Source organism: Octopus sinensis, linkage group LG22 (genome assembly GCF_006345805.1).
Source record: "Octopus sinensis linkage group LG22, ASM634580v1, whole genome shotgun sequence".
NCBI classification, from domain to species: Eukaryota; Metazoa; Mollusca; class Cephalopoda; order Octopoda; family Octopodidae; genus Octopus; species Octopus sinensis.
Window position 1 is genome coordinate 12,457,582 of NC_043018.1, and position 27,611 is coordinate 12,485,192.

Genomic DNA, 27,611 nt, shown 5'->3' on the forward strand with positions numbered 1-27,611 from the left:
GAGCACCTGGCTGAGAAGCAAGCTTCTTCAATTACACACCTGTGCCTATGCTTCTTTGATAAAAAAAATATTGCTAAAGTTTAATCATGAATTAGAAATGTGATGCTCAGGTAGTTTAGAAGTTTGTTTCAGGTGAAGGCATGGTCATGTGATTAAGAAGTTCCTGCCTTGTCAATACGGTTGACGTGAACTTGCCATGTCCTTGACGTTACAACCACTTTAGTGCTTATGCTACCCATGATTTAATGCATCCAGTACACTGTAAAGGCGGTTGGTGTTAGAGGGCATCCAGCTGAAGAAATTATACCAAAAACAGAACAGGCAAGTGAGAGTTGATTGTCTTAACCTTGCTTAAGAGAGAAGTAACTGAATAAGAACCAACTTGGATCATAACAAATCATCTCTGCATGGAAACTGGGTGAAAAAAAAAAAAGACATACGCACACCACACATATATTCTCCTGATATCAGGGGTCTCCCCTAGTTCAACAACTGATTTATTCCACAACTAAACTTGATATAGTTCTCCAGCTTGTCAGATCCTGTGGAATCATTCCAGCATGAAAAAATAGGTGTTAATGATGCAAAAAAAAAAAAAAAAAAAAAAAAAAAACTTTTCTGTTGAGATATATCAAGTTTATTGAGGCAACGTAACTTGCAGAAAACACCAGTTCTATTTTAGAAATAACCACGAGTTCAAATTCCACTGAGGTGAACTTTGCCTTTCACCCCTTCTGGGTCAATGAAAATAAGTACCAGCTGAGTAATGGAGTTGGTATAATCGACTGGCCCCTCCCCCAAAATTTCTGCTGAAATAACAATGAAAGTTAATTTCTCAATGAAACGATTAAGCTGTGGAAGCTTGGCTTATAAACCCTAAAACCCTGTTATTGAGGCAGTTTTTTGCTGGTCCTTAAAACACAATTTTTATATTCGCACAATATCAAGGGTTAAAATTTCAGAAGTCATCCATGTGTTCTTTTCAGTCTGCACCTCTCTTAAATATGTTTTATTTCATAACTAATAGATAAAATTACTTGTCTGCCATGTGAGGACCAGAGACTTGAAGTGTTTCAGATGGAAAGACAATGAGAGAAAATCATGTCATAGTAGAGAAATGTGTCCGCATGGATGGCCACGGGTAAATATTAGCTTCCTTGGAAACTGGTGAGGGTTGGTGACTGAAAAAGCATCCAGTTGAAAATCTTCCTCAATGACTTCCATCTCATTCATGCAAGCATGGTAAAAAGGATGTTGAAATGATGATGACGATCCCCCCCAAATTATTCCATTAATTCTGCAATAATGTTCAAACCTGAACAATTCTAAAAACTAATTTAAGTTTTTGATTTTGTCAATTTTTTCCCATTGGAAGATGGTCAGTGTTGGAAACAAATTATTAACAAAAGGGGTTAAAAGGTGAAAGAAATTTAAATTCAAACAGTTTACAACATTCAAAAGATATCAGGCTTCCCAGGGTGGTTTATAATAAAACAGATAAAGTTACCATTAGAAAAGGAGAGGAATAAAACAACTAAAAGAAAATTTGATTCACATTAGAATACGTATATATTTATTTTTTGTTCCTGCATTTATGTCTTAAAGACAAGTACACATTTTAAACAAAACATTAAAAAAAAAAGCAAATTTTTTTTTTTTAAACCACCTTACAGCATTTGCTATCAAGTTAACAGGACCAACAGCAAAAGAAAGTTGAGATTTTCAATGTTAACTCCTAATGACAGGTGTTCAAGCCCTCCATCAGGAACTGAATAATTTCCCTGTGTAACCAATCTCTGATATTGTCTTGATAGGGTCCCCTCATAGTTAGTTTTGGAGGTAAATAGAAATGAATAAAATTGATAGGTTGATAATGTGAAAATTAAAATTAAAATTCACCCTTTACAAATGAAACCGCAATTTACAGAGTGTGTGTGTGTGTGTGTTAAAACTGATTCCTTTTCTATCTTTAAAGGGCAAATATTGTTGAACACATAATGAAAGCAATAACTAAGTTGATTCAATGACATCTGAAAATAAGGACTTGGATGAAAAACTGGCAACTTACATATAATCATCAAAATATAAACATTTATATATACACATACATACACACACACACACGTGCTCATAAGATTTTTTTGCCATATTCAGTACTCAAAATAGTTCACATTGTATCCAATGCGATCAAGTTAAGCTACACTTCCAGCCCTAAACCATTTCTATTTAAATCTATCTAGACTAGTTATACAGATTGGCAGTTAAATATATGGTATTTGCTTCACAAGATGATATTCAAATTCACTGAATTCCAGTCGACAATTTCAGTGGTAATATGAAACACGTGGATGATCGGAAAGCGCCGACACCATTGAAAGATTATCTGCTTTCTGTTGTTCCAAAGATTTATTCTTTACAAGTAAAAGGAATGAGTAAACCTGTTGTTCACATTGAGACAAGTTGAATCAACAGAAGTCCCGCTGCCAACCCACTGACCTCCACTAATATTTATTCTCACTCCAACACGATTCTTTTCCCCTTAATACAATCCTAATTGGGTAACGAGCTATCAGACTTGGACTGCTGAATCAAATTTCAAAAGTCCAGAAGGAAAGAGCAACAGGGCCAATAAATGGCTCAGGTATCATTTCTCACACCACAGCACCCGGGCAGCAATTTCCATACTGAAGGAACAAAATTATTTTGTGATAATCAGAGAATCTTCAAGGAAATAAGCTTTCTATTATTTCCAAATAGATTGTTTACTTCACTTGATGCTATCCCCTACTTGAACAAGAAGTGAAATGCAAATGAACCCCAGCTGAGTGACTCAAGTAGATAAATGCTATGAGTAAGTTTGGAACTTAAGAGCTTCCAAAATCATTTGGAACAGAGTTAAAAATTTATAGCAATATATATTGCAAGTAGACTTTAAGGTATCTGAAAATTTTCTTTCATATATTACATATGTGGTATGTGTTTTACAATTTTATATATATATATATATATATTTATTTATATATACAGGGTGGGTGGAAAGTAACTAGGCGTTAGAAATTGCTTACAGAATTTTTAGTATCACTAAAGTCATGACAAAGACATTTTTTAAACAGACAACACTAAATGGGGATTTATTTATTTCTTATTTCTTATTTTCCAGATGACCGGTCGCCTGACCGTTCAGGAGCGAGCTCAGATAGCAGCAGACTATGAAGTGTAGAATTCCATTGTTTTGGTTCACAAATGGTGGCATGTATGGAAAGGTAAGCATGCAACACTATGTCTGGAGACAATAAGAAGTTTGTCATGCAAAGCTGATGACCACTGGCTCAGTGAACAATGCAAGAAGTGACCTTCCAAACACATCTGAATCAGTGGGAAATGTGGCAACAATGCAGGAAATGTTTAATCACAGCCTGCAAAAGTCAACATGTCAAGCAACTTGTGAAAGACACACAATACGTAGAGTGTTGCATAAAGAATTGAATTTTCATCCATGGAAACCCCATTACGTGCAGGAGCTAAAACTTGAAGACTGTGACCACAGGAGTCCAGAACTCCAAGAAGTCCAGATCTCACTCCATGTGATTTCTGCCTGTGGGGTTACACAAAAGAGGAGATGTACAAGACAAAACCTCGCACACTGGAGGACTTGGAGACACAGATTCAGAAGTTTAATGATATCGCAGATGATGTTCTTCAGAAGGTTGTTCATTCCATCCCTGGCCATTTGAGGAAACTGGTTGACACCACCAGTGCTTATGTTGAAATACGAAGACTTACTTTCACTTTCCCATCTAATAAAGAACATGGATCATTTGTTTCAATAAATTTGTGAAAAGAATATGGACTTATTTCCAATTTTTAATGCCTACCTACTTTTCACCCACCCTCTGTGTGTGTGTGTGTGTGTGTGTGTGTGTGTGTGTGTGTGTATTGGATTAATTTCCCAGAAAAAGATACTTAAAAGGAGCGAGACTGAAAGCAGAAACAGTCAAGATGCTGTTTTAGATTTCTTCTTGATATTTACACACAACAGCAAAATGACTCCCAACTTTCTATACTGGCCTTCATTTACAAGAAACCAAAACTACAGATCGATATTATGTCTAATCAATTAAGGGACCACAAATAACCACATTGGAACAGAAGAAAACTGAATGTAGCAGCAGCAGAGAGCTTTTGTAAAAGTGTTTTGCATTTGTTGCATTATGCTAGCATCCAATGCAATCCCTATCACCCTACCACAAAAAAAAAACTATAGCTGATGCATGCACACACGCACACTCCTTACAGAATAACTTTAAATGATTTCCTCTGAAGAAAACTTAGAAATTTGTCAGTAAGAAATTACTTTTTAAACATGAGTTTATTCAAGCAAACCATAAACTGCAATATCCACCAACTTACATTTGGTTACATGGAACTGGTCCTGAAAATAGTTCAAAAGATTTTCCCAACATATTCTCTGCCTCTGCTTAAAAGATTTCCCTTTATTTGATGAATTTTTCCAATCAATGGTATATTATCTTTATACTGTACACCAATTCTTTAAAACAATTACTTCACAATGGATTTGGTAGTAAAAAAAAAAAAAAAAAAGCAAAAGACCAGTTTTGGAGGATTGTTTTTTTTGGGGGGGGGGTTTAGGCCATAATAATCCAAGAATTGAATAAAATGCAGAAAAGGGTTTAAGATCAAACAAGAGTTTGAGTGAAAATCACAGGTTTGTCTCCATGGCTAAGACATGATTCCAGCAATTCAAAGAACATTTTTTTTCTTTTCTTTCCTTTTTTTTTTTTTATTATTTTTTAAATATTTTTACAAATTTCAACTGCTGCCACAAACAAGATAAAAGAATGAGCCCCTGTTATGCTTTCAACTATCATCAATCCAATGAAAAGAATCCAATGACAAAATGAAAGCATAAACACTAAAAATAAAATACAGAGGACTGGATTTCTAAACTTAACCAATTTTCCTAGATTAAAATAACAAAAAAAAAGAAAAAAATACCAGAGCCACAATCGATGAAATTGGATGATAATGTTTTAATTTTATTAGAGTTAATTGCAATTTTTGGAAGTGTTCATTATGAAATCCTAGAAAAGCCAAATTTCATCAGAAGGAGTGGGGAAAATACATAAGGCCATTTTCAGACATTGAAACTATCTCATTCTGTATTTGAATCCTTTCTAGCAAATGACGAGCAAGAAAATGGTTTTAAAGAATTATTCCTTGAATCAAAACACAAGCTAGAAAGACAGATAGATGAAAATTATATTGTTTTTCAAGTTAAATTCACCTCCAAATGTTAACCTTACCTTTAATTATTAAACAACTAGCAAAGAATATAAAGATGACCCTTACAAACTGAAATAGAAAATGTGTTTTCTTTGCCCTCAGCATCTCCAAACATGTATTTTCTTCTGAAGAGAACTAAACAACATGGATATTATGACCATGAGGAAGAAAAAAAAGAAGTTAAAAAGGGATAGTAACACTTTCTACCTTGAGAAGGAAGGTGGGAATAAATTAGAAGGAAAAAAAGAGACAAGGACAAACAAAGGAAAAAAAGAAACTAAAGTTTTAAACAAACCTCTGAAGTTAACCCCAAAAGCTTATAAGGGTACAGACCAAAAAGTGTTCCTAAAGCTAGTGTACTGCAAGACAGGATGAAATATTCCAGTTGAAAGTCTGGATCTGTTTTTGTCCTTCCATTGAAGTAAAATTGACATTTCACTTTTTTTGTTGTTGTTGTTGTTGTTTTGTTTTGTTTTGGACTTTTTTTTTTGTTTGTTTTCGTCCAAGTCCTGAAATTATATAATTGTCTTTTTCTTTTCTCTCTCTCTCTCACTCTCTTTTAAACAATTACATTCCATAAATGTTTGCATATTTGAAGGAATTTGGCTTGGTGAATATTGCAAGCAGTTTAGGAATCGGTAAACAGTAGGAGTGTGCGTGTGTGTGCGTGTGTGTGTGTGTGTGTGCGTGTGTGCGGGGGTGCAATGGTTACAATGTACATGAGAGGCTTTCTCTTTTCCGTTTCTCCTTCTGTTGTGGTTGTTCATAAGTGCTACTTTATTAAAAGGTTGCTCAACATTCAAAGTTCAACTGATGCTGAAAGAAAGAGCAGCATTTATGGTGAAAGGAAGTGAAATGAGAGACTCTAACCAAACACATTTTAAGAGAAAGGACATTCATTCATGAAGAATTCCAAAAATGATTTTTTGTTGCTTTTTTTTTCTTTCAAATTTTTCCCTTTTATATGTGTGTGTGTGTGTGTGTGTGTGTGTGTGTGTGTGTGTGTGTGTGTGTGTGTGTGTGTATGTGTGTGTGCGCGCACGAGTGTGTGTAGTGACAGGAAGAGAAAGAAGGAAAGGAAAGTGGAGAAGAGAAGAGGAGAGTGAATAAACAAAGGGAAAAGTTTGCATTTCTGCTACCAGCTTCTGGACTGATTAACCATCTTCTTTTGGTGGCGTGAACCAACCTGAAAAATACAGACAATATTATTAGAAGTGCAAATAATCCTTTCTGATACAGGTACAAGGACTGAGATGGGGGGGGGGGTTTACTTATTTTATCTACTACTAAAGAATAAAAGACTATGTCAATACTGACAGAATTTGAACTCAGGACATAAAGATGGACAAAATGGTCACTAACCACTCCACTAGATGGCCACCTTTTCAGAAAAGGTAAATAATAGAAATATTTATTACACCATTGAATATTCACAAACAAATTTTTCTTTTTTTTTTAAAACCAACAGCTGCATCAAGTTAAAACTAAACTGAATGGTACTGAATAGTACTGAATTTATTGTTTTCCTCTTCTGGAGAGCAACAGCAAATGGGCTTAAAAACTTGAAGCATTTTGTTAGTGTCGTGTATTTATAGCTGGATGCCCTTCCTACTTCTAATATGTAACAATGAAATAAGGGAGATATCTACTAAACAGCTTACTGAGCTGAGGTGTATAAAATAATGGACCTTCAAATCTAACAAGATTTCTAAGGGTACACCCTGCACTTGCATCACCTGACACAAAACCACCTCCCTCAATACTACTCCCCACTCAGCTGAGAGGTCTTGAATTGTAAGTTGCTTGGTAACCTCACTGGTGCTTGCGTCACATAAAAAGCACCCAGTTCACTGTAAAGAGTTCGAGGTTAGGAAGGGCGTCCAGTTGGAGAAACCATGCCAAAACAGACAATAGAGCCTGGTGTAGTCTTCTGACTTGCCAGCTCCTGTCAAATCATTCAACCCATGCCAGCATGAAAAGCAGATGGTGGTCAATGATGATCCTGACCATCATGTGATCAGCCAGTCTTCTTTAACAATTGGTTTAATTCTAAATTTTAATTAGATTTGCCTTAAGACAAAAGAATACAGAAACTGTGTTTCTTTCTTTCCTCACTCTTGTTTTGCATTCAATCCAGTCTTTATTGCAGTCGTGACCCTTAAACAAGGCATCACAAATTACTCAAGTCAAAGTAGCCATAAATTAAGCTATAACTCTATTTAGTTGTTGAAAGACTGGTAGATTTAAATATTTACTAACCCTTTAGAATTTAAATCGGACATATCCAGCCCAAAAATTCTGTTTTATGTTCAAACTAACCACACTTGGCTTCTCACACCTACCCTACAATGTCGTTCAAAAACTAAACAATCATACCATCAAAATGACAATAGTTTTACAGCATGATTAATTCAAAATGTATATAAATAATCACTACATTTGACAGAATAATCTGAGTGCTAAAGGGTTAACGTGTAAAGCCTCACTATTATAAAGCCATGTTATATTAGTATTTTGTATGTTCTGCTTTGTCCTCAGTATAACGTTAAACTACATCTGGTAGTGAGACTTTACTTCAAGAGTTCCTGGGTTTTTGAAGAGTGCAGAGGCATCCCTTAGCCACTATTACTGGCTAAGAGATGCCTCTTAGGTCTTCTCTGACTCGGATTAGCAGCACTTGTTAGGGTCCCAGCTATGGGTATTAACCTGTAGCACATTATGGAAGAAACTCTGAGTAGAAAACCTCAGTGCTTTCTAAAAGTGTTTTGCAAAAGAAAAAGGCTAGAGGAATCAACACTTCGAAAGCTCATCAGGAAACAGAGTCCATCAGGTGGTCCAGTGTCCTCTCCGACACCCTTCCAGTAATCTCCAGAGTAGATGGAGCTCCAATGTAACACCTACAGCTTGGTCACTGCAGCTGTCCTAGTCTGTCTGAATGACTGTGGTCAGACCTCCAAACCTAAAGAGTGAGATCAGATGCCCAGAGTGACTCCCTTCAAAAACTACCAAACACAAGCATGAAGAAAAGCTGAGCAATGTCAAGGATCAGTTTTAAACTGCTTGGCAGTTTGGTCAGCAGCAACTTGCCAACTGTTAGTTGTAGACATTGTGATGTAGATTCATGTGGTAGCATTTTTTTTTTGTGGGTTTGGGGGTGTTTTGGTTTGTTTCTTTAAACCTTTCTGCATCGTTAGAAGCTTTCCTTATTCTCTTTGTCTTCCTTTTCTGCTTGTTGTGTCACAAACTGAAAAACAACTGAGAATGGATACATCACACTACACTGTGGAAGGTGTTGGCGGATCTGTTGGTCAATGATGACCATGCTTAATCAAGTGAATTATCTGCTCCTGAATTAACAGGTAAGTGGCCGAGTACCCTTGTTGTAATTCAGAGGCAGAATCAGCGTAACAAGGTTGTTCCTTTCAAATTATACCTCATGTGATCCGACACAGTTCCCATCTATATGAGTGACCATAGGCTATTTGTTCAAAATGCCATGCAGTAAGATCGAACCTGCGGCCTTGCGGCTGCAAAGCAAACTTCTTAACTGTACGTATTTAACTCTGTAGCATTTAAACTATCCATATCTGGCCCAAATATTCAACCTGTTCTACATTCAAATTGTCCAGCTCCAACCTTTCACACTTAACCTGCAATGTCATTCTATCAGTAATCACACCAAAACCTCAAAGCTACAATATAATGCCCAATTAGTTCAAAACATTACATTCTGACAGTGTAATCTGAGATGCTAAAGGGTTAAGCAACATATCAGTAAAAAAAAGAGAAAAAAAAAAGGGGGGGGGGGGATAAACTTTATTAAGGATATACTAACCGTTTTTTTCATGAATTTGCACCAATGACTTGAATGTCTGCTGAGCTCTAGCTAGACTGTATTGATTCTAGAAAGAGGAAACAAGTGTCCAATTACAGATAGAAGCAATTTTACAAAACAAGTAAGTTCATTCCCCTCACCATCACCATCTTTTCTCCTATCAATTGCTTTAGCACTGCCTAATATCTTCAAATATCTCCAATTAGAAAACATCTCTGACTACTGAATGCTCCAACCCATCAGGTTAGCAAACTGGTCAGAACTCAATTTTATAAACTCCAATGGTCAGGAAATTTTCATCTCAAAGCAACTAAAAACTGATGAATGAGTGGAGAGGTGTTCATTGTTTGTCTCTCGGTCCACAGTCCTTTCCCTTCTCCATCTTGTCTTTGCCTTCAACTCTGGATCTCCATACCTCCCTTCCCCCCACTCCTTCATTTGTTCATTTGTGACAAAACTTTATATTTGTTATTCTCAGATGAAGGGCAACAGTTCAAAACATTAGGTTCATCACTCCTCTCTTATTTAATTAGTCAACACAGACCTCTGACCCCATCCCAGTTTTCTTGGATTCTCAGATTTTAGTGTTTAATGATTTATCCCTTATCCACCCTTTCATCACACTAAACCTCTCCCCGGAGGAGAATTGGGACATGCCGACAGCGTGTTACAACCCGCCGGCAATGTCCCGTTTTCTTCTTTCTTTTCTCCTGGCCAATAATCCACAAGGAAAACATAATTTCTCACAATTATGTGAGAAAACACACACGTCTCCACCGCAAGACAGACAAAAAGCTCCGAATCCAGTAAGGACCCCTTGCTAGTACCAAAAAACAAAAAAAATCTACAAGCAACAAATCCTACCGGACTCAAGGAGCAAAAAGTTTTACCTTACAGTAGAGCGTCTTTCAATTTTCGCCAGCTGCTAACCAGCATGGCGACTTCAACAGTACAGAGAAGTACAACTAACAACCAGAACCAGAAGCAAGCTTCTTACCACACAGCCACACCTGCACTATTTCAGAAAATGTAACGAGCTACAACCACAAATCCAAAATCATTCCTTTCTGAACTCTTCCACTTTCATTCTCCCGCCACATTTTCTCCCCACTTACAGAAATTCACTAAACATTTAACACATCAACCTCACCAGTCATAAGTACTTCTCCCTAATTTTCTAATTAAAAAACAAATACACACAATAAAATTTCAGTCTCAAAACTTTTCTTGCAAGTTTTGTTGCATTTAAATTTGATGACTGAAATTTCTGGAAAACTCTGAAATGCCAAAAGAAATCAGTAAAAATCAGAATTAGTTACCTTAGAATTACTTACTTTAGAAGCTGAGAAGTTTATTCGTGCTTTTCCCTTAACCAAAGTAGCAGATATTTGGAGTATGACAGATTCTATACTGTAGGCACTGCTCCAACCCTACAATAACATAAGCAACAATCAATAAAACACTGTAATTAGGAAGAGAGAAGGAGATTAATCATCATCATCAAATTAATGTCCACTTTACAATACTTGTACGTATTGCATGAAATTTTGTGAAGGTGGATTTGTACAGCTGGATGCCCTTCCTGTTGCCAACCCTCACTTGTTTCCAGGCAATATATTTCCCAGAACCAGACACAGAAGAATCAAAACAAAGGACACTGCTTACATGACAGTGGCTCTTATTTACAACTATCATATGGCATCAAGACAAAGTAACTGTACCACACATATATTTATTTTTTTAACTTCTTGTTTCAGTCATTAGACTGTGGCAATGCTGGGGCATCACCTTGAAGAACTTTTAGTCGAATGAATTGACCCCAGGACTTATTTTCTGTTAAGTCTGGTACTCATTCTATTGTTTGCTTTTTGCTGAACAGCTAAGTTACAAGGATGTAAACAGATCAACACCAGTTGTTAAGCAGTGGTGGGAGACAAACAAAGACACATACATATTATATATATATATATATATATATATATATATATATTATATTCACTTTCCATATACCAAATTCACTACAAGGCATTAATGAGCCTGAGTTTATAGAAGACACTTGCCCAAGGTGCCACACAGTAGGACTGAACCTGTATCTATGCAGTTAGAAAGCAAACCTCTTTTCACACAGCCACGCCTGCACCTTCCCAATCCACTCACAAGGCTTTGGTTGGCCTGGGACTAAAATAAAAGACACTTCCCAAAGTGCCAAGCAGTGGGACTGAACTCAAAGCCATGGGGCAGGGATGCAAGCTCCTTACTAAACAACTACACCAGCACCTTAATAATATTTTGGGGGTAACAAACAAAAAAAGAGAGAGAGAGAAAAGGTAATGCCACTAACTTGTTTTGTGAGAAGTTCCATACAGATGGCTCCTCCGCTTAGAACATAGCCTCCTGAGATTACTGGATTGATAACTCTCACAAATGGTGGATCGAATGGAAATGAATCCTAGAAAGAAAACAATTAGATCAAACCAAAAATAAAAACTGGCAATAAATAACCAATCACCAAACATTTCAAACTGATTGATTGATGACTGAATATATTTTGTTTCTTAAATCATAAACTGAGCCATATTCATTGTAGCGGTCATACATATTTGTTCATTTGATTTGATGGTCAAGATGATTGGATTTTTGGAGGCATTGTCCTACAATTATATTCCCTTCTTGTCACTAATCTTAACTGCCTGTCAAGATCTCGTTTCACAGGTTTGTCAAAGCAAGAGACGGTCTGTTGACAGAAATGACAACAACAACAACAACACTGCTGGTGATAAGCAACTTTCAGAGGGTACAAATGTAAACATATACAATGTAGATGAATGGCTTTTTACAAGAATTCTGGTCGGCCCAAGCTGTAGTAAAAGACACTTACCTAAAGTGCTGCACAGCTGGATTCAATCCAAAACCCTATGGGTTTAAATTATTCAACATAATTTTACAAGCTACTATCCTTAATCCTAAGTGGTACATCACCAAATGTGGTACATATTTTTCAGTCAGGAGTTATGTGCTTACAAGCACAAGCAATGCCAGCCTTGATATGCTTCAATTTATCTGAATAAATAATGTTTTTTGGAGACGACATTACTTCCAACCAAGCTTTGACTCCAGTTTCACTGAGTGAATCAACCTCTTCATACCAACCGGCCTCAGACTGCCTCTAGTTTTACAATACAAACACTGGGCTTTAAAATAATCCACATTAAACTTTCCATCGAAATTTGTGTGTTAATTTATGTTACAACTTAAAAATGACAAAGTTATTTTACTAAATTCCTCATTATTTTCAAAATTAATTGAAATAATCTTAGCATATTTCAACAGAAATATGGTATCAAAAGGAACAAGTTGATGAAATATTCATCCTCACTTAGTTAAGATATTACACCAATGCAATAAGCTGAATGCTTATTTCTGACATTCTGAGACAATTTCTGACACACACTCGAGTTCAGAACCAGTGATCTGGTAGCTCAATATTTTATTTATTTTAAGTCTGTTTGAAATCTATATCTAAATGAGTCCAAGACTTTCAGCATAATAAGAGATTCATTTTCAGAATCACCATATCAGAATTTTATGTTCCACTCCATTCCAAGAACATATTTTCCTCGCTTTGAAATACAACCCAAATCAAACCATAAATACAGGGTGGGCCAAAAGGCATGCACAAAACAAGTTCAATGTGTTCCGGAATTATCAAAGACATGCTTCGGTTTTTATAAAATTGAACAAAATAAATAAAATAATGATGGATGCACAAGGAATTGTACGTGATGAACAAAATGAATAATGGTAATAAATGCTGTCCTGGTGCAGTACCGGACAATGGCTCTCTTGTCTTCTGATCTTAACTAATTGAAAATGTTACAAACATGATTTATCATGCTGTAAAAGGTGGGCTACAGCAAATATTCTGCTCAACACCACAGATTTGATTGTCCAGTTGCTTGACCTGAGCCAACTGAGTATGTCTCTCAGTGACTGACTATATGTGTGTATCTTTGAACAAGAGTAGTGGGGGGTGGGGGAAGCATCATAGCCATGTGTTAAGTGAGATTCTTTGGGGTTTGAATAATTCACCTCAGGAAACATGGATGTTGTTTCGTTCATGATCCTTAAACTTTATTCAGGGACCTTTTGAGCAAGATGGGCTACTCAAATTGAAGAAAATTCTAACTGGGCCCACCTACAAGGTCATGCACTGTTTATCTCAATATAAGATCACCATGTTGCATGTGTCATAACAGATAAGTAGTCATAATGGATAGATTAAGTTTCCTATATTTGTACTCCAGTGTCACTTTGATGGCACACGCTGCTGTCTCACTCAGTAATAATAGTAATGTAATATTAAGTCAAATGCTTTGGGGTGTAACTTTTGGCTCACCCTATATAAATTGCACTAAGTTATGATGATAATTTTAAAAATAAAATAAACTAGCAGTTATAAGTAAATAGTATTTTCCCCAAAATATCTAAGAGAAACTCAAGCTGATGGAATGGTCAAATAACAGCTATGTAGGTTGGTAAACATGCTGGTAACTAAAACAACAGATATAACTCATTTAAGATTGAAACTTTACCTTAAATGTAAAATTTAATAGAATGTGATCCCTCCCCTCTTTTTCTTTAAATGTTATAAGATCTGCATGTAGAGGGCTATCCTGATCCACTCTGGAAAAAAAAAAGTAGAAAACAGAAATTGAATGAGAAGTTGTTCATTACAAACCATTTTTCAAATTAAATTTACCTTCTTTTTTTTTTTATCTTTTCATTAATCAATAATGAATGTTTTTTTTTTATTGTGGTGACCAGCAAATCACCAACTGAGACAGTATTTTAAAAGTATTTAGTCATGATTTCCAATCACATGCAAGTCAACCTTTCACTATCATCATTAGTATTTAACATCCACTTTCCACATCATTTCATATTAGGAGGTAATTTCCCCACCCACGTCAGCAAAACTCAGCTACAATATTGGTTTTACTTGACTCAACAGGTTTTCTCAAGCATATTATATCACCCGACGCATCAGGGGTAGTAGAATATAAATACATATCAAAATACTGGGGTGTATAACACACAAAGCCCAAAGATTCAAAAATATACATATATACACACATATAAATAATTGAAATAAAATGTACTTACTTGAATAATTTGACATTCCATTCATACAAACATTCACTGACTAGGTCTATTGTGTAGATAGCTGAAAACAGAAAACAAATTTACACAAAAGATATAACACACATACATACAAACATCAACATCATAACATCACACACACACATAATGGGCTTCTTTCTGTTTCCATCTACCAAATCCATTCACAATGCTTTGGTCAACCTGGGGCTTAAGAAGGACACTTGACCAAGGTACCATGCATTGGGACTGAACCAGAAACCATGTAGTTGGGAAAGAAGCTTCTTACCACCCAAGCTACACCAGCACCTATACACACACAATAAGAAAAACCCAACATGAATATTAAAAAAAAAAAAATTTTTTAAAAGGGTTACATTAAGCTAATTCCCAACTCACCCTTTTTGTAACTTTCAGATCGAAATATTTCCCTCAATTCTTTCATCAACCGATCTGTTGCCTGGACTGAGCCACAAACATTGCCCTGAAAAAGAGAAATGTTAAATAAGCAAAATAAAACACATTTGTCCTTACAAACACAAGGAAAGGTAAACCAGTACAGAATCCCAGCTGAAATACATCATCTACACCCAGAAAGATGGCACCAAAACCAGCTCGTGTAATTTGTTTGTAGTCAAGCCTATTATGGCTACCCCAGATGACTCCGTAAGACTAGTTTCCCAGTTCCTCTGGTCTGTATATTCCTCCCTAGATGCCAGTACCTCACAGGATGACTCATTTGGACCAGCTAAATGGACTGGAGCAACTAGGGTTTGTCTCAAGAACACAATGAATTGCCTGGTCCAGGAATCAAAAGCACAATCTTTATGATCAAGAGTTCCACACCCTAACCACTAAGCCATGCACCTTCACAGTCAAGACTATCATAGCTACATTTATGAACTTTTTCACAAGGTAGTAATTCCCTAGAAGCAATCTGTAAATAGGTTTCTCTCTCTCTCTCTTTTATTCTCTCTCTCTCTTTTATTCTCTCTCACTTGCTGAACTATGAAACATCTTATGAAGGAAAGGAAAAAAAACTTCCTTCGAATGTATTCTAAACTTTCTCACTTTGTAAAATGTTTGAATGAACATTATTTACATTACTTACATTATTTACATTCGATGGATATTTGTCCTCATCTTGTTTGTTGTTAACACAATAATAATAATAATATCAAAAAAACCTTAGGAATGAGAACCCAGGTTAGAAATTTCCCCCAAGGCACCTGAAGAAGGCTGGGGGGTATATCAGCCGAAATATTGTGTAAACAACAAACAAGATGAGGACAAATATCCGTTGAATGCAAATAATGTACATAATTCCTCATCTCTTAAATATAGAACTGTATGTTTGAATGAGTTTAATATATTTGTCTAGGGTCATGTTGTACTGATGATTCCAATTGAGGATGAAAAAGCACTATACATAGCTACCAATGACATTTATATATATATATATATATATATAATATATATATATAAAAACATTATTGGTGAATTGAAGAAATGGAGCTGAACGCAGATTGAACAGAAATCGTTTTATTTCATTCATTCTACACGTGTTTCGAAGGCACAAATTACCAAAATCCGATTGAATAATGGGACCATATTGTGTCTTTCTCTTCAGGAAGAAAAAAGGAAATCCGTTAGAGAAACAAAAACAGAACAGAGGCGGAGCAAAAACCAAATCGAACTATGCTCCTAAGAGCCCATGGCGAAACTGTTTATCAGTGTATGCTGAGAACCGTGGCTGAAGAATTCTACAGGTCAGGCATCGGTCAATCATGTGGGTGAGGGTGTATAGATGTTCTTAGTGACCGAGAATAAAGTTCTGACTATTTAAGGAATATTGGATGTTTTATAGGGGCGAGAAAAAATCTACTTAGAGACGTGTGTGTGTGTATACTGTTCTATATATGTGTGTGGGCGTAGGGTAGAAACACTTTTTGTGTACGTGTGTGCGTTTGATCGTTCGGCTGTCAGTGGCTACTGCCGTGATAACCGTTGGGTGGCAGAAAGAAAAAAATATATTATATTATGTTTTATGTGTGTGTGTGTTCATCTGAGCCTGCCTTGTCAAGGAAACCCCCCGCTGTGAAAAAACCAAGCCCCGTTTGTCTTATATAATAACATTAACATTTTAAGTAAGGACGGGAGCGCGGCGGATGCCGGGGTAGTCGCTCCCGCATTTATTTAGCGAACAAGGATAATTATCGGTCCGGGAGGTCTTACACTAACCCAAGACCCGTTATTTATCCGAGAATCACCCACCAGAGTGCGAGAGCTAGCGTCCCGACCCATCACACTGATAGGAATAAGCATAAATATGGTTGTAATTCCCCTTTGGTAAGCAGATTAGAACTAACCTCCCCCTCTTGTTTAGACAAGCCATCGCCAATAACTTCCCCAGAAATTCCAAATATTACTCCACGGTTAACTCACATAAAGTTAGGATAGCTTTCTCCAACACTAAAAACCTCGCCCAGATAATCGCCTCCCATAATAATAGGCTACTTACTAAGACCCTATCACCTTTTTTCCGGAGGCACAGCCTCTTCCGCTCCCGGTTTAATGCTCAGTAGGAATAATTATAGTAGTAATATTGATATGAGAGCCAGTACAGTGACACATAATCTCAGCTCCAGCCAGGGAGTACCCACTAGGGGTATAGTTATAAATAGGGGTGTTGTGGTTGACGGTAACAATGGGAGTAGGGTAGAGAGCCCCAATAGCAACCCCAGCATCATTTCCCGCAATAGCAGCACCACGGGCACTAGCAATGACAGTACTCTGATAGATAGTGGAGAATCAGGGGTTATTCCTATAGTTAATATAGTGACGTAGTGGAAAATAGAGTAGTAAGCGGCTGCAGGTCTCGGAACGAATATAGTGACAGGAACGCAGTTCTAATTTCAGAAACTAATCCTAGCAGATTAAGATTTACGTCGGCGAACTCCAAGATCAAAAACGCCGTCTACCAATGCAAGGTTTACACGGACTCAGATGTCTTCACTTATGTAGGGGCATCATCCTCAAGATTGTCTTTGCGTGTCTCCAATCATTACGCAACTTTTCGGGACGTGACACAAGCGCCAGACCACGGGACTCAGTAAGCTAATAATATGGCGACTGAAGGATACGAACTTAAGCTACAGGCTGGAATGGTCAATTTTGTCGGTGCCCTCCCATTTGATAGGGCAGAAGACAGTGTAACCTGTTGTGCTCCGAACTCTTCCATATTTTGTTTGCCAGAGGCCGGATGGTAAACGGGCTCTTACAGTCGGCTTTTCGATGCCCCCCATTGGCGGCGTTACACTTATCTGGCTTTTAAATAGCGTTTATAAATAATACCGGCACCCATAGCCTTGGTAACAAATTCTGAAATAGCCTTTAAGATATCTACGATTATCCACTGCAAGGGAATTACTCCTGTAAGACAAACGGGGCTTGGTTTTTTCACAGCGGGGGGTTTCCTTGACAAGGCAGGCTCAGATGAACACACACACACATAAAACATAATATATATATATTTTTTTCTTTCTGCCACCCAACGGTTATCACGCAGTAGCCACTGACAGCCGAACGATCAAACGCACACCGTACACAAAAAGTGTTTTCTACCCCTACGCCAACACACACATATATAGAACAGTATACACACACACACGTCTCTAAGTAGATTTTTCTCGCCCCTTATAAAACATCCAATATTCCTTAAATAGTCAGAACTTTATCTCGGTCACTAAGAACATCTATACACCCTCACCCACATGATTGACCGATGCCTGACCTGTAGAATTCTTCAGCCACCGGTTCTCAGCATACACTGATAAACAGTTTCGCCATGGGCTCTTAGGAGCATAGTTCGATTTGGTTTTTGCTCCGCCTCTGTTCTGTTTTTGTTTCTCTAACGGATTTCCTTTTTTCTTCCTGAAGAGAAAGACACAATATGGTCCCATTATTCAATCGGATTTTGGTAATTTGTGCCTTTCGAAACACGTGTAGAATGAAATAAAACGATTTCTGTTCAATCTGCGTTCAGCTCCATTCTTCAATTCACCAATAATGTTTTAATTTCAATTATCCGCACCAACGCACGGTTGCAACGCCAGATGGTTGTACCTCCAACCGTGCTGTTTACTGCTGTGATTTTTGCTACTAAGGTATCGGTTAACTTTTGATTAATCTACAACAAGATTATTCATCTTTCTATTTCACATTATATATATATATATATATATATATATATATATACACACACACACACACATTAGTAGACATCAATCTATAAACTCTCCAGAGAAGGTGAAATAATTCATTTTTGGAACAAGGGATCTTGAAGCTCATAAAGCTACGATGTAAAATAGTGTAAATATTGGGTTGGTAAACCCTTTTGGAGAGAAAAAAAGTCAAAGACAGCCTTCAACTTTTTCTATCCAAAAGGGTTTTTCAACTCCATATTAAGATGGTCTCATTTATTTTTATGCGCTTCAAGAACCACTGTTCCAAAAAAAAAGTTATCGTTGTATTGAGTGGTGGGGGGAAGTATTTTTGTGCATATTCTTCATTATTGTAAAATATAAAATTCGATTTTCTCACCGTGCTGATTAAAACTTATCTAGTAGAGATTACCTCCCTTACAATGACTGCTGCCAGCAGGAATGCCCCCTCCACTCCACCACCCGCGTTCAAAATATATTGGAGGGGGGGGGCGGAGTTATGAAGAATTTATTAAGTCTCCGAGGATTTTGAAGGAAAGAGAAAATTACTCAAAATTATTTTTCTTTGACAAAATAAATGTGCACAAACAGGGGTACATGTGCATGAGTAGTTGCACATGCAGCAGTCACAGACAAATTATCATTTTTAATGTCCTATTTTTTCCCCCAATGCTTGAATGAGTCAGATGGAGTTTATTTGAAGCAGATTTCACCTGTTTTCAAGCAAAGCAATCTTCCATCATGGCCAGACATGATCTCGCAGAATACTGGAAATGAGTGACACTCATTTTACAACTATCATGCAATGTCAAAACAAAGATGCACACACACACACACACACGATGAGCTTCTTTCGGTTTCCGTCTATCAAATCCACTTATAAGGCTCTGACTGGCCCAGGACTATAGCAGAAGACACTTGCCCATGGTGCCACACTATGGGACTAAACCTGGAACCATGTGGCTGAGTAGAAAATCACCACACAGCCATGCCTGTGTCCTCTAAGTGACCACCCCACCACAAAAAAAAAGAAAGAAAAAAAATCGCCTAGATTTCCTATAACTCAAAACAGGTTGTTAGTAAATGTTCCGTTGTGTGGCTAAATAGCATGCAGCTGTTTGTTTCTAGAAATATGAGATGAAAGTAGTGAGGCTGGGAAGCTTCGACTTATATCTAATTCTTTAGCATTCAGATTACTGTCAAACGTAATGCTTATTTGTTCACTTTGGAATTTACTATGCATTACCTCATAGCTTCAAGATTTTGGTGGCATGATAGTTAATGTTTAGAATGGCATTGCAGGGTAGGTGTGAGAGGCTGGATCTGGTCAGTCTGAACAATACACAGGTAGAATACTGGGTTGAATTTGGCTAGTTTAACACTTTAGTATTTAAACTGGTTATATCCAGCCCAAAATATTTTACCTGTCTTTCATTCAAACTGGCTGGATCTGACCCCTCACACCTATCCTACAATGTCATTTTGAAAATAAACAATCGTATCATCAAAATCTTGAAGCTACGAGATAGGGTTAAACCTCAGACATTATGCTGTGACTTCCAATATAGTTTACTGCTAGTATTTGCCTGTCTTATTGAAAAAGTATTACAGTTGGCATCAAAAACCTAATTAGAAAAACTTATGTAATGAGAACAAAAATTAGTTCAACAATTAGTCGAGGGATGCTTTGGCATGTCCAGGGCACAACTCTCGATCTTTCCGTCTTGATGCTTTTGTTACCATATTTCTGATTAACCCTTTCGTTACTCTATTTGTTTTGAGATGCTCTCTGTTTCTTTCAATTACTTTAAATATAACAAAGAATTTAGTAAAATTACTTGGTTATCATTCAGCCAGTGTTAATAAATTGTGACAAAGGTTTGGTGGAAGATTCTAATTCAAAACTTATGAAAACAAGACATTTGTACTCAGACCCAGAGCCGTTTTCAGCCAGGTTGGTAACGAAAGGGTTAACTACACTGCTTTTGTTTTAATTAATTTTGAAAATAATAAAGGATTTAATAAAATAACATTATTGTCAATCTGGTATTTGGAAGATAAATTAACATGAAACTTTGTTGGAAAGTTTTGATTTAGAACACTTTAAAACAGAAAGTTTGTATCATAGGAGAGGTCTTGAGTTGGTTGGTCTTAATAGACTTCTTCAGTAAACCACCAACCACCCTATATGCCAAGGTCGTCATGAGAGAATCATTAAATGAGTATGCAATATTGTTTGGACAATTAACCATGACTTTGTTTGTTCATTTAACACCTGTTTGTCTATGCTAGCATGGTTGAAATAAATATATTGTTGAGGCATTGTTTACAGTCGGATGCCCTTCCAATCCATTAAACCCTTATTTTTCAAGTAAATTAGCTCTTATTTCACATCTTCAAAGGTACAAAGTGACAACACAATACCACCCATAACTTGCATCTTTTGTAGAGCAAATGTAAAGAGAGGTACACACACACACACACATACAACAAGCTTCTTTTTGTCGTCCACATCCACTCAAGAATTTTGACCTATGATAGAGGACACTTGCCCAAAGTAACTGTGTAGTGAAACCAAATTCAAAATTCCATGATTAGGAAACCAACTTAACCAGAACCATGCCTTTTTTTTTTGTTCTTTTCCTTTTAATTTGTTTCATTTGTGGTTGTGTACCCTGCCATGCACAACAGAAACTTTCATTATCTTCAAACTTCTGTTTAAACATTTTACATTTAGGAAAATAAATCAACTCTGCTGGAAAGGAATTTGAATTACTTAAAAAAAAAAAAGAAAAAAGAAAAAAAAGAAACAAGTACATCATAAAAGAGATATTTCAGCTATCTAAATCACACATTTTAGATAGCTAAAATGGTTCTTCCACAATATAATTGTTACAGTTTCAACACCATCTCAGGACTAAATCTCTTAGCAGAGAAGTACAACTCTGAAACTTAACCCTTTTATATTTAAACCAGCCACATTCAGCCCAAATATTCTGTTTAATATTCAAACTGGCCAGAAGCAACCAACCACTCCTACCTTACAAGGTTATTCTAAAATAAAACACATTTTCAAAGCTACAAGATAATGCGTGATTAATTCAAATCATCATACATCCGCTTTCCATGCTAGCATGGGTTGGACAATTTGACTGAGGTCTGGAGAACCAGATGGCTGTACCAGACTCCAATCTCATCTGGCAGAGTTTCTACAGCTGGATGCCCTTCTTAACGCCAACCATTCCAAGAGTGTAGTGGGCGCTTTTACGTGCCAGTTGGGCGGTACTGCCAACGGCCCCGCTCAAATGGTGCTTTTTATGTGCCACCTGCATAAGAGCCAGTCCAGCGGAACTGGCAACGACCTTGCTCAAATGATTTTTCATGTGCCACCAGTACAAGTGCCAGTAAGGCGACGCAGGTAACGATCACGCTCGAATGGTGTTTTTTTACATACCACCGGCATGGAGTCCAGCTAGTTGCTCTGGCAACGATCTCACTCGTATGGTACTGTCAGCACTCCACTAGCACGGATGCCAGTCATCGAATTTGATTTCGGTGAATAAATAAAGATTACATTTGACAGTAAGTAATCAGAATGCTAATAAGTACAATATCAATCTTCCATCCATTCTTGAGCAACAACATACCACCACTACAATGGCAATTGCAGAGACCAAACCAAGCAAGCAAAACAAAATAAGATTCAATAAATCTTAATTCCAATATGGATGAATAAACATGTTCAAACCTTGAGATAGTCTTGTCTTTGATTCTGTTTTAATTTTTCCAACACCACTAAGTTTCCTGCATCAATTCCATCAATATCATCTTTACTTTTGGTCTCTCTACAAAAAAAAAAAAGCAAATATATATAGATTGGCAATAATTAGGGATTATATTTGAAGGCAACAAGATTCTAGTCTTATTCACTAAGTTTTATAGTTTTTATAAAGTACAAACAATATATTAAAATGTACAGAAGTAGGTAATTCTAAGATTTCAATTCAGTAGCCAACTCACCCTGGAACTTCCTCTTCCATCTCATAATGGAATTCTTCTTCATCATCATCAGAATCTTCTCGATTAGACCGAATGGCTTGGTTCTGAAAAATTTTATTACATATATCTTTTAACCTCTACAGTTTTACAATACATACATGTGTGTGTGTGTGTAGATAGATAGATATCATCATCATCAGATAGATATATAAATTTAGTGGTTAAAAAATAAACATCATAATTGGTCATACAACTTCAAATCATCCCCATATGTTCACACCATCATCATCATTTAACGTCCGTTTTCCATGCTGGCATGGGTTGGATGGTTTGACTGAGGTCTGGAGAGCCAGGAGGCTGCACCAGGCTCCAATCTGATCTGGCAAGGTTTCTACAGCTGGATGCCCTTCCTAACGCCAACCACTCTGAGAGTATAGTGGGTGCATTTTATGTGCGACCAGCACAGGGGCCAGTCAAGTAAGTTTGGCATTGATTATGTTCGGATAGTGCTTTTTACATGCCACTGGCATGGGAGCTAGTCGGGGGTACTGGCATGGAACACAGTCGGACGGTGCCTTTTACATACCACCGGCACAAGAGTCAGTCAGGGGACACTGGCCACAGCTACAATATCGGTTTTACTTGACTCAACAGGTTTTCTCAAGCATATTATATCACCCAACACATCAGGGGTTGGGGTGTTTAACACACAAAGCCCAAAGGTATAAATATATATACACACACACATATATAAAAAAATGTGTGAAAACCTGTGAAAAAGCATATAAAGAAAAAAATATATGAAGAAAATATGAATGTATATAGCAAGGCAATTAAAATAATATAGTTAGACTATTAAATGTAAAGTGAATCCGGGATAATATTGTAATAATAATCCTGGATTACCAGAATGGGAAACCTCTCTGATGAACATATATTTTTTTCATCTTGATGAAGGAGCCACTTCCGATTTGCTGTTTCAATGTGTAATGGATTGCAGCAGTGGCTCAGGAAGCAGCCACAGATGGGGATTTATTCTGACATTATTCTGGATTCCTTTTTTGCTTTTGGACTTGACGACAATGGATGTTATCCTGGATTCACTTTACAATTAATAGTCTAACTATATTATTTTAATCACCTCACTATAAACATTCACATTTTCTTCATATGCTTTTTTACAGGTTTCCACACGTTTTTTAATATGTGTATATTTCTATACGTTTGGGCTTCATGTGCTAAACTCCTTGGTATTTTAATATGTATTTATGGTGTGACGAATTGGGGTGATTGAAGTTATATCACCTCTGCAATAAAATACTTGTTCTTGTCCCTCTGTCATATTTTCACCACCCAACATTTAGCACAAATCCACTTCATTTAATACTGCACCTGCACCCCACTCCGTCAAGGGGTCTTCCGAGTTAGTGGGTGGCCTTACTAGCGCCAGTGCCAGGAAAAAAGCATCCCATACACTCTGTAAAGTGGCTGGCATTAGGAAGGGTATCCAGCTGTAGAAAACCATGCCAAGATAAACAGCAGAGATTAATGCAGTCTTCTAGCTCACAGAATCCTATCAATCCATCCATGCCATGCCAGCATAAAACAGATACTAATCGGTGAGGCTGACAAAATTATCCATTCAATATAGCCCAGTCTCCGTTTCAGATCCTCTAACAATGTTAAACACATTACACTCAATTATTTTCTGATATGGTGACATCAAATGTTTTTGAACTGTAGACATTGCAAGAATATTCTGTAATTAGTGTTAGTGATAGAATAAAAACATGTTAATACAAATATTTCACACAGTTATTTTCGAAATATTTCATAACGCATCAAAGCAAATTGTAATAGTAAAGAAGGAAAGAAATGAAACTTACTTTTGCAGCAAGATCTCTGTCGATATTTGTCACTTCAAACGGAACTGGTACATTATGAAGTGAGCAGAGCTGTGTTAACAAAATTTTCACTTGATCTAATATCTGAAAATTAAAACAAAAACATATGGCTTTACTTTAGTGAGAGAGAATAAAAACAAACAAAAACAAGTCGAAAATTGCTTATGATAGATAACAAAAGGAATGTTATTCTTTCAACATGGTTGGGTTAATCCAAGCTTATATCTTGGTGGAATGGCTCAACAGAAGCGGTAAGATCTCAGGAGAGATTTACTTGCAATTTGTCTGCACATGAGTGTGTGCAAATCAGAGTCAAGAGTAGAAGATACCTGCCCAAGGTGCCACATAGAGAGACCAAACCTGGGACCACGTGGTTGGGAAGCAATCTTCTTAACACAGCCACGCCTACAACTATAATAAAGGATATCATAAACTATCAATATGAAGTTGATATTTGGAACGTTGTATCGCACATTTGACGTACGATGCAACGGGAAAATAAATAACTTCCTCACAAATCATTCTACTCAAGATACATAATACTTGTAATTACACTCAACAACATGCAACTCCCAGCTTTACACAACTCACCGATTTTCCACACTCTCTGTGAATGTCCATTTATATTGTGGCACAGTCCATTAGGAGCCAACCATGTAGGGGTGTTCTACTTCCACAGAACACCTTCCCCTTTTGAGATTGGCTTTGTCCTTTTTTTTCATCTATTTATTCTTTTATTTTTATCATAATTTGATTTCCTTGGTGAGAAACTGGCACACCTCTTTCTCTTGGCCTTAATTTCCAGCATTTCTGTATGTTTTCTTTTCCTGTTTGACCTACGTGTCGGTTCTGCTTTCACTTGTGGTTCTGGGACCTCAAACATGTCATACCAAATATCCATTGGCTCATCTCTGATTGGCACTCGTGCCAGTGGAACATTAAAATGTGCCAGTGGCACGTGAGAAACAACATTTGAACATGGTCGTTGCCAGTGTCGCCAGACTGGCTCCCGTGCAGGTGGCACATAAAAAGCACCCACTACACTCTCGGAGTGGTTGGCATTAGGAAGGGCATCCAGCTGTAGAAACTTTGCCAGACCAGATTGAGTCTGGTGCAGCCTCTGGCTCAAAGTCCTCAGTCAAACTGTCCAACCCATGCCAGCATGGCAAGTGGACATTAGACGATGATGATGATACGTTTTAAAATACACTTTATCACCTGTGTTAGAAAATTTTGTTCTACTTCCCGAATTTTGTATTTTCCATTTTCTACTCGGCAACAATTTGTCAAACACAGAACGAATCTTTCTGAAGAACATCAAATCTACCCAACAGTATTTGAATTCGGTGTTATTCTGTACATGTGTAAGAACTTTGTCATATTTCTATCTCCAAAAGCTTCCTGTCTGGTCCTTCTTAAGGTTCTCTTGAATGTGTCGGCGAATCTTTCCACTGACCTGTTTGACCTTGGATGTTCATGTGTGGAGTTCACACATGCTTCATCTGGACTGACTGACAGAATTTTTTGAATTCCTCTGCCGTGAACTGTGTGTCATTAATCCCCATCATGCTTCCACCCATTCACAATGTTTGTCCTGAATCTCAACAAAGTCAAGTCTGAAAATGCATGAAAAGCTTGCAATGGCAGGTAATCACTAATTTAATTGGCAAAGTTTCAGAAATTGGATCTTCTCCATTTTGACAGGGATAAAACCAATTATTTTTCGTCACACCCTTGAAAATAGGGAAAAAGCTTTTTATGAATAACGAAAATTTTCAAAAATTCTGGATTTTTTTTAAGGCAAGATTTCAACCAATTCAGTGACCAATTCAAATTGTCATATTTCCTAAAATATTCATCCAAAGTTCACAAATGGAGTATCAAGATGTTTCTTTTTGGATGTTCTCCAAGAAAAAAGTACAGTAGAAGTTAGATTTAAATGTTTTCAAAAATTCATAGTGATACCTACTACAACTGAGATTCTCTTTTCCTGACTCACCTTCCCAACACACAGAGTAAAAAAATGCTTCTATTGTTTCATATTTACTTCACTGCTCCAACATTGCTGATATCCAAGACTACACTTCAAATATGTATCATGTGAAAAAGAACCACTTCCAACATCAGAAGAGCATAGAATCTGACAAATGTTGTCACCAATCAAACCACTTAAGAATTTCGTAAACACTAAGGTTACATTTTTGAAAAAAAATCCCATCATACATAGGTGCAGGCACGGTTATATGGTAAGAAGTTTGCTTCCTAACCACATGGTCCCAGGTTCAGTTCCACTGTGTGACAACATGAGCAAGTGTCTTCTACTATAGCCTCAGGTTCACCAAAACACTTGACAACTGGTGTTGGTGTATTTACATCCCCATAACTTAGCAGAAACTGATTGACTAAGTACCAAGCTTAACAAAAAGTAAGGACTGGGGTCAATTCATTAGACTAAAAATTCAAGGTGGTGCCCCAGCATGGCCACAATCTAATGACAAACAAAAGAGAAAAAAAGAAGATACTTGATTCCTTGGTGCACTTTGGACACATTGTAAATACACAACCGTCAGCAAATTAAACTTATTTACAAATTTAACATTTTATTATTATTCTTCTATAAACATAAAAGTCCAACTTTTATTCCAGTTTTATGGAAAATAATCTCTACATTTTGCTTTCTACTTTTTATTTCTGGTTTTACTCTCTCTTTCTCTCATTGATTTTAAATGGAATGCCATGATTGTACATAAAAAAAGAAATCCTCTTTCCTCCAAATTCTTATCCGAGAACATCTGAGGAAAGGAGAATTACAGAACAGCAGAAAAACATTTCCAAAGAGGAAGAAGCAGTCTTAGAGTAAGCTTACAGATAAGGTTTAACGAGCAAAAAAAGAAACTGAAGGTTTACCAATGTATTCCATATCTTTTTTTTAAAAAACAACAATCAGTACATGCTACTTAATTGTAAAAAGAAATCAATTTTGATTTGGAATTTTGCATTTTCGAAATTAAATACAGTTCTTGCAAAAAAAAAATAATAATAATTCATTCATTTCCTGATCTTTTTAGTGCTCACTTAAATGTGTCTATGAACCTTTCTGCTTGCCCATTTGATCTCAGGTGGTACAGTGGAAGAGATACCAATGATTGCATACCTCTTACAGAAATTTTTAAACTCATACCCTGTAAA

At 36.8% G+C, this 27,611-nt stretch overlaps 1 protein-coding gene and 1 long non-coding RNA gene across 3 annotated transcripts in view; one reads left to right on the plus strand and one right to left on the minus strand.

Annotated features, from left to right (window-relative positions):
* The first annotated feature begins 73 nt into the window (after positions 1-73).
* Positions 74-26,254, plus strand: LOC118767539. Its single transcript, XR_005003458.1, has 4 exons — positions 74-331; positions 6,773-6,781; positions 9,053-9,062; positions 26,244-26,254. It is a non-coding gene; the product is annotated as an uncharacterized LOC118767539 (long non-coding RNA).
* The window catches only part of LOC115223079 (ubiquitin-conjugating enzyme E2 Q1), a 58,707-nt gene continuing 35,450 nt past the window's right edge, over positions 4,355-27,611 (minus strand). The window contains exons 3-12 of one of the 2 annotated variants that reach the window (XM_036512259.1): positions 24,405-24,506; positions 22,540-22,622; positions 22,268-22,364; positions 14,696-14,780; positions 14,303-14,363; positions 13,732-13,822; positions 11,481-11,588; positions 10,459-10,569; positions 9,140-9,206; positions 4,355-6,490 (exon numbers count right to left, since the gene is read on the minus strand). In XM_036512259.1, coding sequence (XP_036368152.1) covers positions 6,459-6,490; positions 9,140-9,206; positions 10,459-10,569; positions 11,481-11,588; positions 13,732-13,822; positions 14,303-14,363; positions 14,696-14,780; positions 22,268-22,364; positions 22,540-22,622; positions 24,405-24,506 — 837 coding nt within the window. In that variant the 3' untranslated portion in view covers positions 4,355-6,458. The remainder of the gene's footprint in view (positions 6,491-9,139; positions 9,207-10,458; positions 10,570-11,480; positions 11,589-13,731; positions 13,823-14,302; positions 14,364-14,695; positions 14,781-22,267; positions 22,365-22,539; positions 22,623-24,404; positions 24,507-27,611) is intronic. The other variant, XM_029793492.2, reaches the window with a different exon arrangement.